Source organism: Aythya ferina (genome assembly GCF_964211825.1).
Source record: "Aythya ferina genome assembly, chromosome: 7".
Taxonomy (NCBI): Eukaryota; Metazoa; Chordata; class Aves; order Anseriformes; family Anatidae; genus Aythya; species Aythya ferina.
In genome coordinates, this window is record NC_140302.1 from 4,658,582 (window position 1) to 4,673,852 (window position 15,271).

The window sequence follows — 15,271 nt, forward strand, 5'->3', positions numbered from 1 at the left end:
GGTCCGGCCGGGGCCGCCGCCGCCCGCACGTTTCGCCGCCGGGGCTCCTCCAGCCGCGCTGGGCTCGTCGCGCCGCGGGGACCGGCAGCGAGGAGGGAGCCATGAACCCAGCCGCGCCGAGCCGGCGCCGAGCCAGCCCAGCGTCGCCCCTCGCCGGTAGCCGCGGGCTGGCCGCGCCGCAGCCCTGGTACGTACCGGGGGGGTGGGGGAGAGCTGGGGGGGCTCCGCTTCCTCACGCTTTGAATTTTTAACACCCCCCCACCCTCTCCTTCCTCTCCCCTCTTGCTCGGCCCGCTGAGGAGTTGGGTAGGGGGTGGCCCCGGAGGGGCGGTGGGGCAGCCCGGGGGCTATCGAGCGCCGACAGAGCCACCGAGCCCGCTCCTGCTGCCCCCCGCGGCCAGAGCCTGCCTGCGGAAAGCCGCCGGGCCAGCGAAACCGCCTGCGGCCCCCCCGGAGGGGCACGGAGCCGTGCAAGGGACCCTGCCCGGCAGCCCCCCCCTCCCTGACTGCGGGCGGGGGCCGTGCAGCGCTGCCAGCAGCTGCCGCTCCGCGCTGGGCCCTGGGGGAGCAGCCCCGGGGCGAGTTCCCCCCCTGCCCGGTCCCCCCGGCTTTGCAGGGGGGCGGCCCCTTTGTCTGCCCCCTGCAGCCCCGCGGGGACCGCCCGCCCCCGGGCGGGTCGCGGGGCCGGCGGGCCACGAGGAGCCGCCGCCTACCCCAGCGCCGGGCCTGCCCCTTCCCTTCTCCCCTTCCCTCCTTCCCTTCCCTGCTCCCCTCTTTCCCTTCCTCCCGGGTCCGCCCGCCTGCTCTCGCTGAAGGAGGCAGAACCTGGCCCGGCCCAGGGGGGCCTCAACCCCCCAGTGCCGCCGTGCGGCCCCGCCGTGCTCTTTATGGAGCCCCGGGGCAGGGACGGGTGAGGGAATGGGATGGCATGGCTCGCTGCGAGGGAAAAGGACAGGACGGCCTGCTGGGGGGCAGGACTGCTTCGTCTTGCCAAGGTACAGCTCAGCGCACCCCAGGAGCATGTAGGGTCTCCAGAAGGCACCAGGCACAGCAGCAGTTTGAGGAGTCCTGCCTGTCGTGTGTGCCCAGCTGGCCCGGCACCTCAGGGAGGCTTTAAAGAGCAACAGAGTCAGCGACCAGCACAGACCTAGCCAGAGAGCCCCGCTTCCAGAGGCATCAACGCTGTAACTGCAAAACTGAGCAACCGTGCAGTTGCAGCGCTGGATACTTAAAGTGTGACCAAGCAGGCTTAAAGGGCAAAGGTGTCTCTTTAAATTTTCCAGTCAGCGTAGAAACCTGTGAAAATAATTTAAAGAATCTTCTGACTAGTAGCTTTTCCCAGCACTTTTATGGAGAGGCAGAGGGCTCTTCCACACAGTAATCACCTTGTTTTCATTAATGTCAGTCAACACAAATTAAGAGTAGGGATTGAATCCAGAAAACAGCATTTGTTCTGGGTCTGGGCAGGTAGCCGGGCTGGCCCTGGCTGTGCAGGAGAAGGCTGGGTTATGCAGGATGGGCTGGGTAACACGGGGCAGGTAATCAGGGAGGAATTCAAGGCGAGACTGAGGAACTTTCTGATAGTTGTGATTTCTGTAGGATTGAATTCTTCATTGTATAATAATTCAAAATCCCCACTGATAATGTTTTATTATAGCTGGTGCACTACCCATGCTCGTTAAAGTCAGCCTAAGCATTTCCATCCTGCTTTCTGTTTTCAGTTACTTACATTTCAAAACACCTTTCAGGCTGAAATTTTCCAGGCTTAATCTTTGCCTGAAGGTTCTTCCCTCCACCTCCCCCTTCTTTTAATTGAGTTTGAGATAAGGTGATTCAGTTAGGGTGGTTGTTTTTTTTCTTAAGGTAAAATCTTCAAAGAATGGAGTCCAGTGCTATCAAAAAGAAAATCATGGTTTAAAGCAGCATAAATGTAGAATTGGGAGAAATATGATTAGTTTGGGGGGGGTTGTTTGCTTTTTTTATTCCCAAGTTCCAGGAGTATTGTGGCGGAAAAGGTTTTCAGTTGGTGAGCCTTTAGAAATTACTTATCTTTTTGCTTTTTAGCACTTCTCCAAGTTAAGGTCGGTGTTTGGCTGTGCTTAACAGATGAAAGCAAATGCATGTTGCTCCCTGGGTCGGAGGGGTGATGCTTGCGCATGCGGTGTGAGCCTTCACAATGGGTTTTTGGTGCCAGTTGTTTGAGGTTTAATTGAGTTTTGTGGTTTAAGCATGTGTGGCTCCTTGCCTTTTTTCTTTCTGTCTTTCTTTTTCTTTTTTTTTTTAAATTGTTCTAATAGAGCTTTCCCTAAGCTAGGAGGGCTTTTTTGTGGTGCTTTTGCTAGTTTCCTTCACCGTGCAGGCTCCAAAGTGTATGTTGAAGTCATGATGCCACAAAATGCAGAGTCTTGACATCTCTTGCTGAACTCAGTGAGACTGAGAATGCAAGCCTTGGGGCAGTCCTCGGCTCCCCGTGCAGTGGGGGGAAGTGGAACCCGGTGGCAGTCCTGTGCTGCTCCAGGCTCAGAGGCAGGCTTCTGGGTCCAGGAGGGACAAACATCAGGGGGAAGGCCTTGCTGCTTGACCAGCTGAGCATCAGCAGAAGGGTTATGCTCTCAAACTGAGGCAGCATCCTGCACTGCCTGTCCCACATCCCGGTTGTACTACTGGGAAGTGTTGTCTTAAGTCCCAGTTTAATATAGCTGGATAAAAGACTCCACTTTACCTCAGGAGTGGCATAATCCTGGAAAGCAAGGTGGCAAACATCAATGTAGAAAAATAGAAAGCAGTGCTGTTGGAAGGCCTGCGAGGCTGCAGCCCTGTCTGAAGTGGTGGTTCTGTGGGAGAAGTCTGAGAGGCTGCGTGGTGGTGGGTGACAGGGAAGTGGGGAGGCTGCGCTGGCAGGGGAGAGGCCTCTACAAGAGCCTGTGTACAATAATTCATGGTCCTGAGAAGGCAGGCAAGAAGTTTCATTTCTGTTTCTCAACCAAAACCAAATGGATGCTCAAGGATTAAAGGGGGGGGGGGGGGGGGGGGGAAGATGGATTTAAAGCTAATTCCCTCCTCTTAACCCATTTCCCTTCTTTTCATATACAAAGTGTTGCACAGAGCAGTCAGGAGACGCAGAGAATGGAGCAAGATTGAAAAGCAGGTTGACTTTGGTGCAGCTGGGAGGAGCGTCCAGATGATATGATGATTCTGAATGGGCTGAAAAAAGATTTTGTACCTAGCATGAGGGTCAGGTTTTCCAATTTCTGTCTTTTCTGGTATATCTTGCATCATCCTTTAAAGCGCTTGCAGCTGGACGATGAGATGCTCCTCAATTCAAAATTGTAGATCAGAGATTGTGTGACATCCAAGTCAAATGGTGACCCTTATTGCTTGGGACCTGTTCATTATTGCTGAAGTGGCTTTTCTGAAAGCTTCTGGGTCTTGTTTCCCCATCAGGCTGATTTCAAGTGACTTTGAAAAAGACACCTAAACACTGAAACAAAATGCATTTGATTAGTTAATTCTGGCTGTAGTGAAACCAGGCTTGACTATTCCTAGCTGTGTGATTTTTCCCATTTCCCATGCAGCTGTGTGCTTTGTTTTGTTTTTCAGGGGTCACTCACTCTCTTTCATGATGTCACGAGAAGGCTGCCATCATTTTATGAAAACATATCTTTTAATTTTTTTCAGATTTCCACTTAGTTATGAAACAGAAACTTGATAAACACTACTTCTAAAGGGATTTTTTTACATTACTTTCATTTTCTTTACACAAAATAAAGTTAATTTTTTTTTTTCCCTGGAGGAATTCCAGCAATATAGGGTTAAATTCCCCCTAGTGCTTTGTAGACGAGATTCTCATTATAGCTGTTTGGAATTTTGACCCAGATGAGACTAGAAGATTTAGCCCTTGATTAGCTTTTTAGTGGTATTTGTTGAGGATTATAGCAGTCAGTGGGATTGCTCCAGATTTATTACTGTGAGCAAAACTTAAGCAACTGGCCTTACAACCAGCTTTCGGTTTTGCACATGAATTAAAGAGATAAGTCAGCTCCAGTAACAAGCAGCTTCAGGATGCACAGTTACTGTCTAGGGCAGTTCCCTGAAAACCCTCCTATTACCTGGTTCACTTTATAGGGACGCCCGTCCTTTCTCTCGGGGAGGGCATGGGACGTCCCATCTGACGTGGCATTGAGAAGAGAGCATTGAAGTAAGTTTGTTTCTCTCCAGGGTGGTGAAAAACTGACAAGCTGTTGTATTGGACAGAGAGGTTTATATTTGATAATCCTTTTTAGTTGACATAGACATTTTGGAATAAAACTTCTTGCTTTGAAATGTGACTAGTGTGGTGTTGGTATTGGCTGTCCTTAAGAAGTGATGCGAGGCAATTTGCAACTGCTGCAGGCATCAACGCAGAGTCATTGCCAGCCCTTTAAATGGAAAAGGGAGGGTAAAATATTCCTTAGTGCAACAGAAAACAGAACTTGAATGCTCAGCTTGTAGCTACCTAATATTTTGGTTCAAAATGTAGAAATGTAAACAAGGAAGTAACAATGTGATTTGGTTTTATTAGCAACTTTCTTTTCAAAATGTCATTTTTCATCTAGCAGTTCAGATTATTGTGGCAGAGTAGTGCTCACTGAGACTCTGGGGTTTCTTTAAGTGGAAGTGAGGATTTTGTGCTGACAGGCATTTCTCCCAGGAGCTTACAGTCACCTCAGAGGTCAGATGCTCAGTCCCAGACAAATAAAACTGGAGTCCAGTATTAAAAGAAAAGGGAAAAAGTAAGACGTTCAGAGATGTATTACTCAGATCTGTATATTTCCAGGGACAAAATCAAAACAAAATGGATACAGTTGCTGCTGGTTTCTGTATGTTCCTGTATTGTCATTTCTGAGCAAGACAATACTAACAGCTTTTCTCATCTTCTCTAACACAGTATTTAAATGCCAGGCCATTTGCTACAAATAACAGCATTCTTTCTTTACCAAGAAAAATATCTTCAACCACTCTGTGTTCAGAGCCTCTGATTTTGGCTCTGAAAAGCAGCAACACTGACATTGTTACTTTTCGATGTTCTTGCCAGACAGGTGGGTTTCTGTTAAAAACAAAAACCAGAACCAAAATGTAACAGGGTAGTCTCACTTCTTCAGTCTTGAAGCAACAGTGTTTAAATTTCTAAAGGCAGGTAAAAGCATATCACACAAATATAATTTTAAAGAAAAATAAAGATTGACAAGATAGTTATAAATGAAGCTTCTAATTGGTAATTTTGAACATCATGCTTCCATAACTTCCCCAGCAGCAGTGGCAGCTGTTTATGTAGAGAAGTAGTATGACCAAAGTGTTAACACACATTCAGTATCTTCAGAAATCCAGTCTGTTTCCATTCCTGATCTGTTTTCTCATCATTCTGCTTCTGTTTCAGGACTGATAAAGAGAAAAAACTTTATCTCCTCTCTTCTGCTCCCCTCCTGATTCACACATTCCCATGCTGTCTGGCCCTTGTTTGCTTTCTTTCTCGCTCTCCTGGCTATAGTCTCTGGAAGTAGCTCGCATTTCCTCTCCTACCACTGTTATGTAGCACCAGCCACTAATGGCTACAGATGTGTTGCCTGCTGCTTGTTTGCAGCTGGTTTTGCAGCCCTCCAGGCTATTCTTTGGAGCAAGGAGCCCTGTCTCATCAAACCACAAAAAAATTGGGAAGCTTTTTGCAGGCTACTAACAACCAGTTTCGTAGACCTGTTGACATGCTGCTGATGCCCTCTTTGACTCTGGGTTCATGGAGTGGCAAGTGACGGCCATGCTCCCCTTCCCCCATGCCTCTCCAGGAAAGGGTAATGGGAGGAAATCTCTCAAATTACCTCAATTTCAGCTTTGTATTTATTTTATTTCGGTGTCTCACCCACCTTCTGTAGAACACCTCTGCAGGAGCTGTTTAGGTCTTTGGCAATGGCCTTTGAAGCCTTAGGTTTATGTTCCGTAGTCCACAGAATCACTCAGCTTGCTGCTGCTGAATGGACAGGAACGGGGCTTCAAAGTGCTTTAGGCAAGCTGCTAGATAGAAAAGAGTTTGGGAAAGTTAGCGGTAGCCTTGGCAGGTATTGTGCTAACTGGGCAGCCTGCTCCCAGCTGAGGCAGAGCTGCAGATGAGCTTACTGCTGGCGTGCTGTTTGGGGGGCAGCAGGAGACGGTGGTCCTGCACAGAGGCCATGCATGTTGGCTGTGCTAGACCATCCCCGTGGTGGGCTGATGAGCTTATCTTGGCACAGTGCAATGCTGCTGTGAGTTTTTTGCACCCTTTTATGCTTACACGGGATCTGTTCTCACAGAGCCTGCTCTCTTTACGTGCTCTGTGCCTTTCTGTGTGCCCTGCACCAGGCAAACCTGGGCAGCATGGTACCGTTACACATTAAGTAGGCTGGGCTGCACCAGCAGGACTCTGCCTAAGAGCCCTGTGGGTCACCTAGGAATGGTGACAAAAGGAAGGCACTCTCCTGCCTGACACTAGAGTCTCTTGCCCTGGCTTTGCCTGCTCCCAGTTTTAGGATGCTCTTGTCTACCTATCTGATCTATTTGAAGAGCTAAATAAAACTTCTAAAGCCTTCCACAGATATTTTGAAATAGCATGTATTTAAAAACCGTGTACTTAAAAGAATTGCTTTACACTTTAAAACCATAAAAAACACAAACCACCTTGAAGGAAATTGCTCTGGAGCAAGAAGAGTTGGTTTTATCCTCTGGGATGGCTGGGCTGTGTTCAGGGAGTTCAGGGGCTTTTGCATTGCACTCATATTTGGGGGCAAAAGCTTAGGATAAACCTGGTGGTATTGTGTTGATGGCAAATATGGTGGTAGTCCTGCTGGCGAAGCAGAGGTGATGGCTTGCATAGTACATTGATATAGCTAGGCAGGACCCAGGCTTGCAGCGTAGTACGTTGTTGTAGGATGTTATCCCAGGACATAACCCTGGGAAAGGAGATTCTTCCCTGGTCCAGTTCCTCCGTGAGCAGCACTCCAAGCTGGACGTGCTTATGGAGGTAGTTCCTTCTCCCTTTATACCCGGATTGTACCATGGTAGGCAGCCTGTAGGAGTGTGAAGGATGGCCTGGGGATGGTGTATGAGTGCGCACGTACACCAGGTAAATTTGGCTTTGTTCCTTTTCCCCGAATGCCCCTAGGGTGATAGCTTTATGTTCCGCAGTGTATCTGTGGATGTAAATTTTACAGAATCACAGAATTGTCTAGGTTGGAAGAGAGCTCAAGATTATGGAGTCCAACCTCTGACCTAACACTAACAAGTCCTCCACTAAACCATATCGCTAAGTTCAACATGTAAACGTCTTTACGTCTTTACCTCTTCTTTCCCAAGGGCAGGAGTGGCTAATAAACCGTTAATTAAGATTGAGAAAGCTCAGTCTTCTTAAAAATGAAGTAAAATCGTAAACACGGGGTGTTGCATGATCACTCGAGTTTGGCTTGCTTCTTCATTGGTGTTCTAGGAGTTTAGGCAAGTTCTCCATTTTGCAATATACTAATATTTTCAAAGCTTTTGTGTTGATTGAACTTCACACCCAATAACAACATTTCTAGTTCTACCTCTGTATTTTTGAATGGTCATTTTAGTATATGTGCTTCCTGTGTTAATTATGCTTCTATTAATATTACTTTGTATCTTTCTCTATTTCAGAGTTGACTCTGCATCACTACAGAGAGCCGCAATGGGAGTGTGCAGTTTTCTATTGAAAAATTCTCTCAAGAGCTCATGATTTTTTTCCATCTCTCCTCGTAACATTTCTACTACTCCGCAGACATGGCTCACCACGCAAGGCCTTCCAGATTAGCCAAAAAGGAAGAGATAGGCAAAAGGAAAACTAACCAGGGCAAAAAGAAATCTAGCCAAGTGAGAAAGAAAACCGCAAAGACTTCCACAAAAGCTGTTAGTTCTGGAAAATGCAAAAAGCCAGCACAAGAAAAAGATGTTAAGAAAAAACAGCAAGAAAAGAAACCAATCATGAGCTCTTCAGGTAGACTTCTCAGGAGCAGTGTCACCAGAACCTTGTCTGGAACACCGTGGGTGAGTTTGGAGAAAGCTGACAATATCCTCTTCCATAACCAGGATGCTTTCAACTTCAATGGCTTTACAATGTCTCTTCGTAACCGGTCATTCTCCCGTAGATTTCCCCAAGCTCCAATAATCACAAAACCTAGGAAAGCTGCAGCACAAAAAAGGCTAGAAACAAAGGAAAAACATGAACAAGAAGCCTTGGCAGTAGTAGAAGAAAAAAATGTAGAAGCGGGCGAAAAAGCATTGGAACAGGATTCAGCACAAAACGAGGTAGCTCCTCTGCCTGTAGAGGATGCTCCACGCAGCGCAGAGGAAGAGCCTGCTGCCACATGTGTCGGTCAAGAGGAGGAGGTAGAAGTACCTGAAACAAGTGATGCTGTTCCAAGCAGCCAGGTAACTGCCGGCGATACCGAAGTGTCAGAGGTGGGATCTCAGCATGAAGACCCGCCCTGTGAGCAGACCCCCGCTGATCTCAATGCAGATAGTTCAGCTGAAGCGTTTGTACAAGGTGCCGCGCTTGTGCCTCCATCTTCTCCTGATTCCATAACTGCCTCTGAATCAAACTCGAAGGAGCATGTAGAGGTTCCCTTCGACCCGGTGCCTAACAGTCAAGAACCCGACTCCGGTTCTGTTGATACCTCAGACCTCAGTTCAGCAGCAGCGCTGGAAGAGTCGGTCCCGCTTGCTGAACCGCACACCGAAACGGAGTCGGACCTGGTGCTAGCTAGTGAAGAACATGACTCGAGTTCTGCACCCATAGTTACCTCTGAGTTTAACTCACAAGAACATTTAGAAGATTCGAGCTTGCTCGCAGAGTCCTGCTTAAAGGCAGACTGGGATTTAGAGTCAGAGAATAAAGACCTCGGTTCAAATTCCAACTCTTTGCCTGCCACTGAATCAAATTCACTTTTACATCTTGAAGGTGTAAGCTCGCCTGCAGAATCCCCAATGAAGCTAGTTGTGGATTTTGTACCCATTCACAAAGAACTTGACTCAAATTCAGATTTGAGCTTTACCAGAGAGATTTCAGAATCTGACTCACAAAACATATTTACAGCATGTGAACCGGTTTCCGATACCTCTTTAAGCAATATTGAAGTGGAGGATATTGAACAACTTGTTAAATGTATTGATGCAGAGACATTAATTTTGAATTCAGGTTATGTCCCCGCTTTATCGTCAGATTTAGAAAAAAGCACAGTTGATAAAATCTCCATTGAAAGCTCTGGACAATTCTCTGAAGGTTTTGTTTCAGAGTTGCCTTCAAGCACGGAAATCTCTGCTCTTGCCTCAGAAAAAGCCATAAATGCAGACTTGCCAGCTGACTCAAGACTGCAGCATAATGATTATTCATCACAGCTGGGAAGTGTTGGAATAAGCTTGAATTTGGTTCAGGACAGCGTGAGCGACAGCACTGAAGCAGTTGAGGCCTCGGGGCCATCCTCTCGTACAAATCCAGCTGGTGATCACCCTGTTCCTTATTCAACCCTGCTCCCTATGCTAGAGAAAAAGAAACGAAGGCGTTGTGGAGTCTGTGAGCCCTGTCTGCGGAAAACAAATTGTGAAGAATGCAGCTGCTGCAGGAAACGCAAAACCAGTCACCGGATATGTAAAAAGAGAAAATGTGAAGAACTGAAAAAGCCACCGCCGCCGATCACACTACCTCTTGAGGTAAGCCCGAGGAGTCTCAAATTAAGTCCCCCCTTTTGAGGCTTGAGATACATTTTAAAATTCTGCAAAGGGAAATGCTGGTCACTGTGCAGCTTTAGAGGACTTAGGGTTTCTGTTGGAGCTAGCAAGTTGCGTTATGACTTTCTCTTGGTATCTATAGAAGGGTAGATTAAAGTGAGCTGGAGTTATTCTTGTTCCTCCTGCATAAATGCATAAAATCAGCAGTGAGCATGGTTTAACTCTGTTCTAGCGGGGAGGGAGGAAATGAGGGTAGTCTTAGGAGACTGTAAATTATTAGGAAAAGGGTCTGTATTTCAAAATAGCTAAGGTTAACAGGTTAAAGAAGGAAGGCTGTGTGTGCTCTTCAGTTGGAGTTAGGATAATTTGCTTGTAATGACTCAACTGGTAGAAATAAATTGATAATCTTCAGGAGCAATTTGTAGCTGCATTTTCCCCTTTCACATCTCTCTGCCTTTCTAATTGTCTATTCTTCTGTTTCTTTCATTTCATTTCTCCTGCCACTCTCCCTTTGTCTCTCGTACCATATCCCCCACAAATACTTGTTTTTCCTGTGTTTCTTACTCATTTTTCTGACCCATCAGCCTTTTATAACCCAGGTCATTACTTTTGGAACAAAGAGGAGGGGAAAAGACAGTCTGTATGCCCCTGTGATAACAGCACTGACCTGCTGAGAGATTTCAGTTCAAGATCAGGCTTTAACTCAGGTAAGTAGGGAGTTGAACATCGATTTCCCACATCCCAACTGAATTCCCTGACCTCAGTGCTGCAGAGCCAGCCTCTGTGTGCTTCTGGGAGTTGGTCTGCCTGGATAGTGGCTGAGCTGCGGAGGGGGAGATGCCGTCCCAGTAGTTAAGTCACTGGGACGTTTGCCTTGGGATGTGGGAAACTCAGGTTCAAGTCTCTGCAGCAGCGTGCACTCTGAGCAGAGCAGTTCACGCTGGGGGGAACGCACCTGCAAAACCTCTCTCGACAGCAGCTTCATTAAAGCAGCGTGTTCTTGCAGCAGGTAGAAATTCCCGGCTGCTGCGGAGATCTCAGGAGACCTCCTGTTTTCACCGCTCTGCCCTGTGCTTGCCAGGTTTCGCAGACACGTCTGCTCTGTCTTCACAGCAGGCAAGGAGAAAGACAAGTCCCATAGCAGTGAGGGTATGGCATGTTCTCCTTCGAGGGAAGTGTACTTTAAATTAAAACGTTTAGGGAAGTAGGTTTAAACAGCTTGGCTTACAGTTGAGTCAAAATCCTTTTGTGTCTCAACTGTTTCCAAATACCCTTTTTAATAAAAGGCAAGGGACAATTAAAATGTGACTTTAAGATAAGAAAGCAATAAAGGTGACAGAGGCTGGTCCTGACTTGTTACAGCAAGAGAGCAGCACCATGATGTCCTTCTGTATTCATTCTTTAGCCAGGGGGACTGAAGGAGCTCATGGAAGAGCACTGGTGGAGATGAGGTAGGAAACAGTTTGAAAGCCGTGTTTTAAAAGGGTTTGGCAGGGTCGGTGAAAGGAAGCACTCCAGTTTTTCTGTCAACCTTTGTTTTCCAGGCTAAACACACATCTTTTCTTGTTGCTCAGCCTGACCTTCTCCTTGCAGATTAGCCTTGCCCCTTCACCCTTTCCTCTTTCGACGTTCCTTTTGCTTTCTTTGAGGAATTCCTTGTTTATATGCCTTTCTTTGGCAGCTTATTGCTTGTGTGCTTTTATTTTTATTAAACGGGTTGTGTTTTGTACAATGCATTTAGAGCTGCACCAGAGGCCTCCTTCATTTCTCGTTAAATTTTGTATGAAGTTTGAGTACTGCATGGAGGAAATTAAGTATTCCTGGCATTTAAGAACATGTCGGGTATTTTCTCATAAAATGGTATTTGAATGAAACCTGGTGCCTTTTCGGATATTCCTAGAAGCAGGTCTGGTCTCTTGTATTCTCTAGAAACTGTGCTCTGAGAAAAGCATTTCCACAGCGTACATATGTTCGGAGAGCTCTTTAAAGATGTTGAGATACAGAGGGAGGTATCGGGGGAACGGGTAACAGTATCTCTGGTAGCAGCCATCCTTTAGATAAGATTTTCCCACTCCAGAAGGGAATCCCACTGTGTTTTCCCAAACTGTGATAGGGGTGGGACCGCAGCAGTGGGGACTTCCATGCCAGCGATGTGTTTCGAGTAGAGGGCAGCTGGAGAAAAACAGCTGTAGGTCTCTGTCCATGGTATAGAAAGTGAACGTAATTAAGAGAAATTAGGCGGGCTTCAGTGCGTTCGTTCCTAGTTTGAGGAGCTGCGCGGCTCTGCCTGTCCTGGTGGTGGAATGTAAGCATTTTTTGGAGGTGATTCACTGGGAGGAGGGTGGAGGGATGGATGTTCTCTGCACAATCACAGTTTAAACAGTGATGTTTTGCCTTAAAGGGAATCGTTTCTTTGCACTTTGACTCCTCAGTGCCGAAGTGAGGGAAGTTGATGAGAGCTCGGTGTTAGGTGGCTCTAGGAGAGCAGGTGCAAGGCTTGGAAGTCTGGGTTTGGTGTTTAAAAAACAAAACAAGAAAAGAAAACACAAACAAACCCACAAAATGCAGTGTGTTTTTTTTTCTTAAGGTCTTGTGTGGGTTTATGGATAGACGAGTCAGATCAGACCTGGCTTGTAGGATCCGTGAACGTAGTTGGAAGTGCACAGTCCAACACACGGCTGTGCGCGCGCAAGCATTCAACCCCAGGAGAGTATCGGTTGCATGTTTGGAGCTGGTATTGGTTATGTTACTGTTATTTTCATTAATTCACACATCATCCAGATAAAGATTTGAAAACTATATTGGACTTGAAAAATATCCCTTAAAAATAACATCCCCATAAACCCGCCGTGGTATGTTACCTCGCTGAAGGTAATGGGTTTTGCAGGGCCGCCACAAGGAGAAGGTCTGGAGAAAGCATTGCGGGCTCCGCTCGCAGCCCCCGCGCGGCACTGCCGCTACAGGTAGCGCTGCTCGGCAGGGACCCGCGCTGAGGTGGTGTGCCCGGGAGCTGGCGAAGAAGAAATCCTAAACCTTGACTGGTTCCTGAAGGAGCAGCCAGATACAGAAAAGGTGTGAGCAAGCTTTGAAAGGCAGGGGAATAAAAAAAGCTTGGTGTTGCGCATCCAGAGAGGGACGGCAGAATATTGCAGGGACATTCCCCAGAGAAAAGAGCATTTGGACAAGCCCAGCTGCCCGGCGGTGGGGAACTCGGGCATTTTCTCCTCTTTTTCTGAGACTGCAGTTTTCGGGGCTGACACAGGAGTTGCTGGAGGTTGTTTCTCAGCTGGTGGCTCCTAAAGCCCACCTCACTTTAGGAAGCAGCCCGTGGGGCTGCTGGCAGGTCACGGCACACAGCCAGGTTGTCTGGTGCGTTGCGGGGCAGGGCCCGGGGGTCTCCAGAGCTGCGTGTGGGGCAGCGAGGTGGCGATCCCTGCCTTGGATTTAGGTTCTCTGGGGAAAAGGGCTTTGCAGGAGCAGGCTCTGCGGATGTGACAGTGTCTCCAAAGGCTGCTTTCTGTCCTAGGGCTGGAGGGGGCCGTGCTGCGGGTGTTGTTTTGGGGTGGGTGTTGGAGGCGGGGGCTCTGTGGGGCCTGGAGGCGAGGGGAGAGCGCTGAGCGGGAGCTCGCTGCCCTTCGCGGGGTGTCTCCGGACGTCTCATTTAACAGCTGTAATGCGAGGAGCGGGGGGATAGTGCCCAGCAACGCGGCCTGCTCGCTTGCGGCTTGCCGACGTGCTGCCGAAACCCCAGGCGCGTTGCAGAAGGCTGCTGCAATTAGAGGTGGCGGGCAGGCTGCCAGCCGGCCCCTCTCGCTGCGCTGCCGAGGGAACGCGCCGCCGCTCCCCGGTCCCGGGTCCCCAGCCTCGGGGCGCTCCGGGGGCTGTGCGCGGGGGGGGGCCGCCTGCCCGCGCCCCTTTGTCCCGCCCGCCCTCAGCCGCTGCCATTTCCCTGCCCACGCGCGCTCCCGCCCCGCGTGGGCTCCCCCCTCCCTCGTGAGCGCGCGCGCGTGCGGGTGCCCGCGGGCCGTGTCCTCGCCTGACCTCGCCGAGCCACGAGGCCGCGCGGGTGGGCGCCGCGCTCCCCCCCCCCTCATCCTCCGTGCCCCGCTCCGCGTCCCCCCGGCGGCTCCGGGCCGCGTCTTGCGGGCGGCCGCCGCGGCCCCGGCACAGGAGCCCCTTTGTTCGGGCAGCGCCGGGGGGGGGCGCTGCGGGGCGGCCGCCGCCTCCCCATTGGCTGCGCCGGGCGCGCGCGGCGGGAGCGGGAGAGGGGGGGAAAAGGAGAAAGAAGGGGGGGGGGGGGCGCGCGCACGGGGCCGCGCTCGCTCCCGCGCCGGCGGCCGGAGGGGAGGGCGGCGCTGCGGCAGGAAGCAAGATGGCCGCCGGGGGGGCGCCGCTGTGAGGAATGCGGGGCGGCGGCGGCCAGGCCGGCTCCAGGGGGCGGCGGGGCCTCTCCCCTCGGCCCGCGGCGGGGCCGCGTCGAGCCGCCGGCGGCCCTCCGGGGTGCCGCGGGGAGGGCGTGCGGGGTACTGGCGCCATGGTGCACTTCGGGAGGCAGAGCGGAGCCGGCTGCCTTTGTGACCGCAACTTACTGTGCGATTTGGTGTTTTTTTAGGTGCTAACTGAAAACAAAAGGCCTCAGAGGAGGAAGCAAAGAGTTTTTAAGGTAACCGACGATCGCTTTACCGTTTCTCCCCTCGGTCTAAGCAGCCTTTCCTTGTCACGCCGAGCAGGAGGCCGAAGGGTTAACCCGGGCAGCAGCGCTTTCCAGCTCTTCAGCAGATTAGCTAATTTTGAAGCCCAGAACATTTTCTTTTTTTTTTTTCCTCCCTCTCTCCTCTCTCCCCCCCTCCGCTTTCCAGCATGCTGTATACAGAGCTGAGTCTTCCTGCAGGACGCTGCAGACTGCAAAGTTTGCTTCCCATTGTATCCAACGTTCACTTCAATTTTCTCTTCTTCTACTTCGCCTCCTCCCAAAGATAGCCATTGAGTGTATGCTGGGTTTTGCAATATGCGGCTTTTACAGCACCTGAAATTTAACGTGAGAAGTCATTGTTCTAATATAAGCCAAATTAAGGAAACTGGAAATTTCATACCTCAATTGCAGTAGTTTTGATTCCCTTTTTTCTTTACACTTTAGAACGCCTCAAGTGAAACTGAAAATTCTGTAAACTTAGAAAAGCCTTCAGTTTCACGTGGTAACGTTTCATCAAGATTTTTAAGATCAAGATTCTTAAGATGGCTATCTTTTATGATAACAAAAGACTTGTTTTTCAAACTATATTGTTCTGTATTTTTTACCAATGTATAGTTTTGCTACGTTTATGGCCAGTTTTTTAATTTTAAAAAGTAACAGGTAGCGGATTCATGTTGCATTTTTCAGTTCATCTTTAGAGTATTTTGAATAGAAGTTCTGAACCCTGGTCTTTCAAACTAAAATGCTGAAGGGTGGATGGTGCAACTGTAAAAAGAAGATAAAGTGAGAAAAATGTTCTGTTGTTAAACTTACTTGTAGAACTCTTCTCTTTAT

At 49.2% G+C, this 15,271-nt stretch overlaps 1 protein-coding gene across 2 annotated transcripts in view; it reads left to right on the forward strand.

The window, feature by feature from the left end:
• TET1 (tet methylcytosine dioxygenase 1) overlaps positions 1–15,271 on the forward strand; it is a 73,363-nt gene continuing 58,092 nt past the window's right edge. Inside the window, exons 1-3 of one of the 2 annotated variants that reach the window (XM_084525925.1) lie at positions 1–187; positions 7,678–9,726; positions 14,357–14,407. In XM_084525925.1, coding sequence (XP_084382051.1) covers positions 7,801–9,726; positions 14,357–14,407 — 1,977 coding nt within the window. In that variant the 5' untranslated portion in view covers positions 1–187; positions 7,678–7,800. The remainder of the gene's footprint in view (positions 188–7,677; positions 9,727–14,356; positions 14,408–15,271) is intronic. The other variant, XM_084525926.1, reaches the window with a different exon arrangement.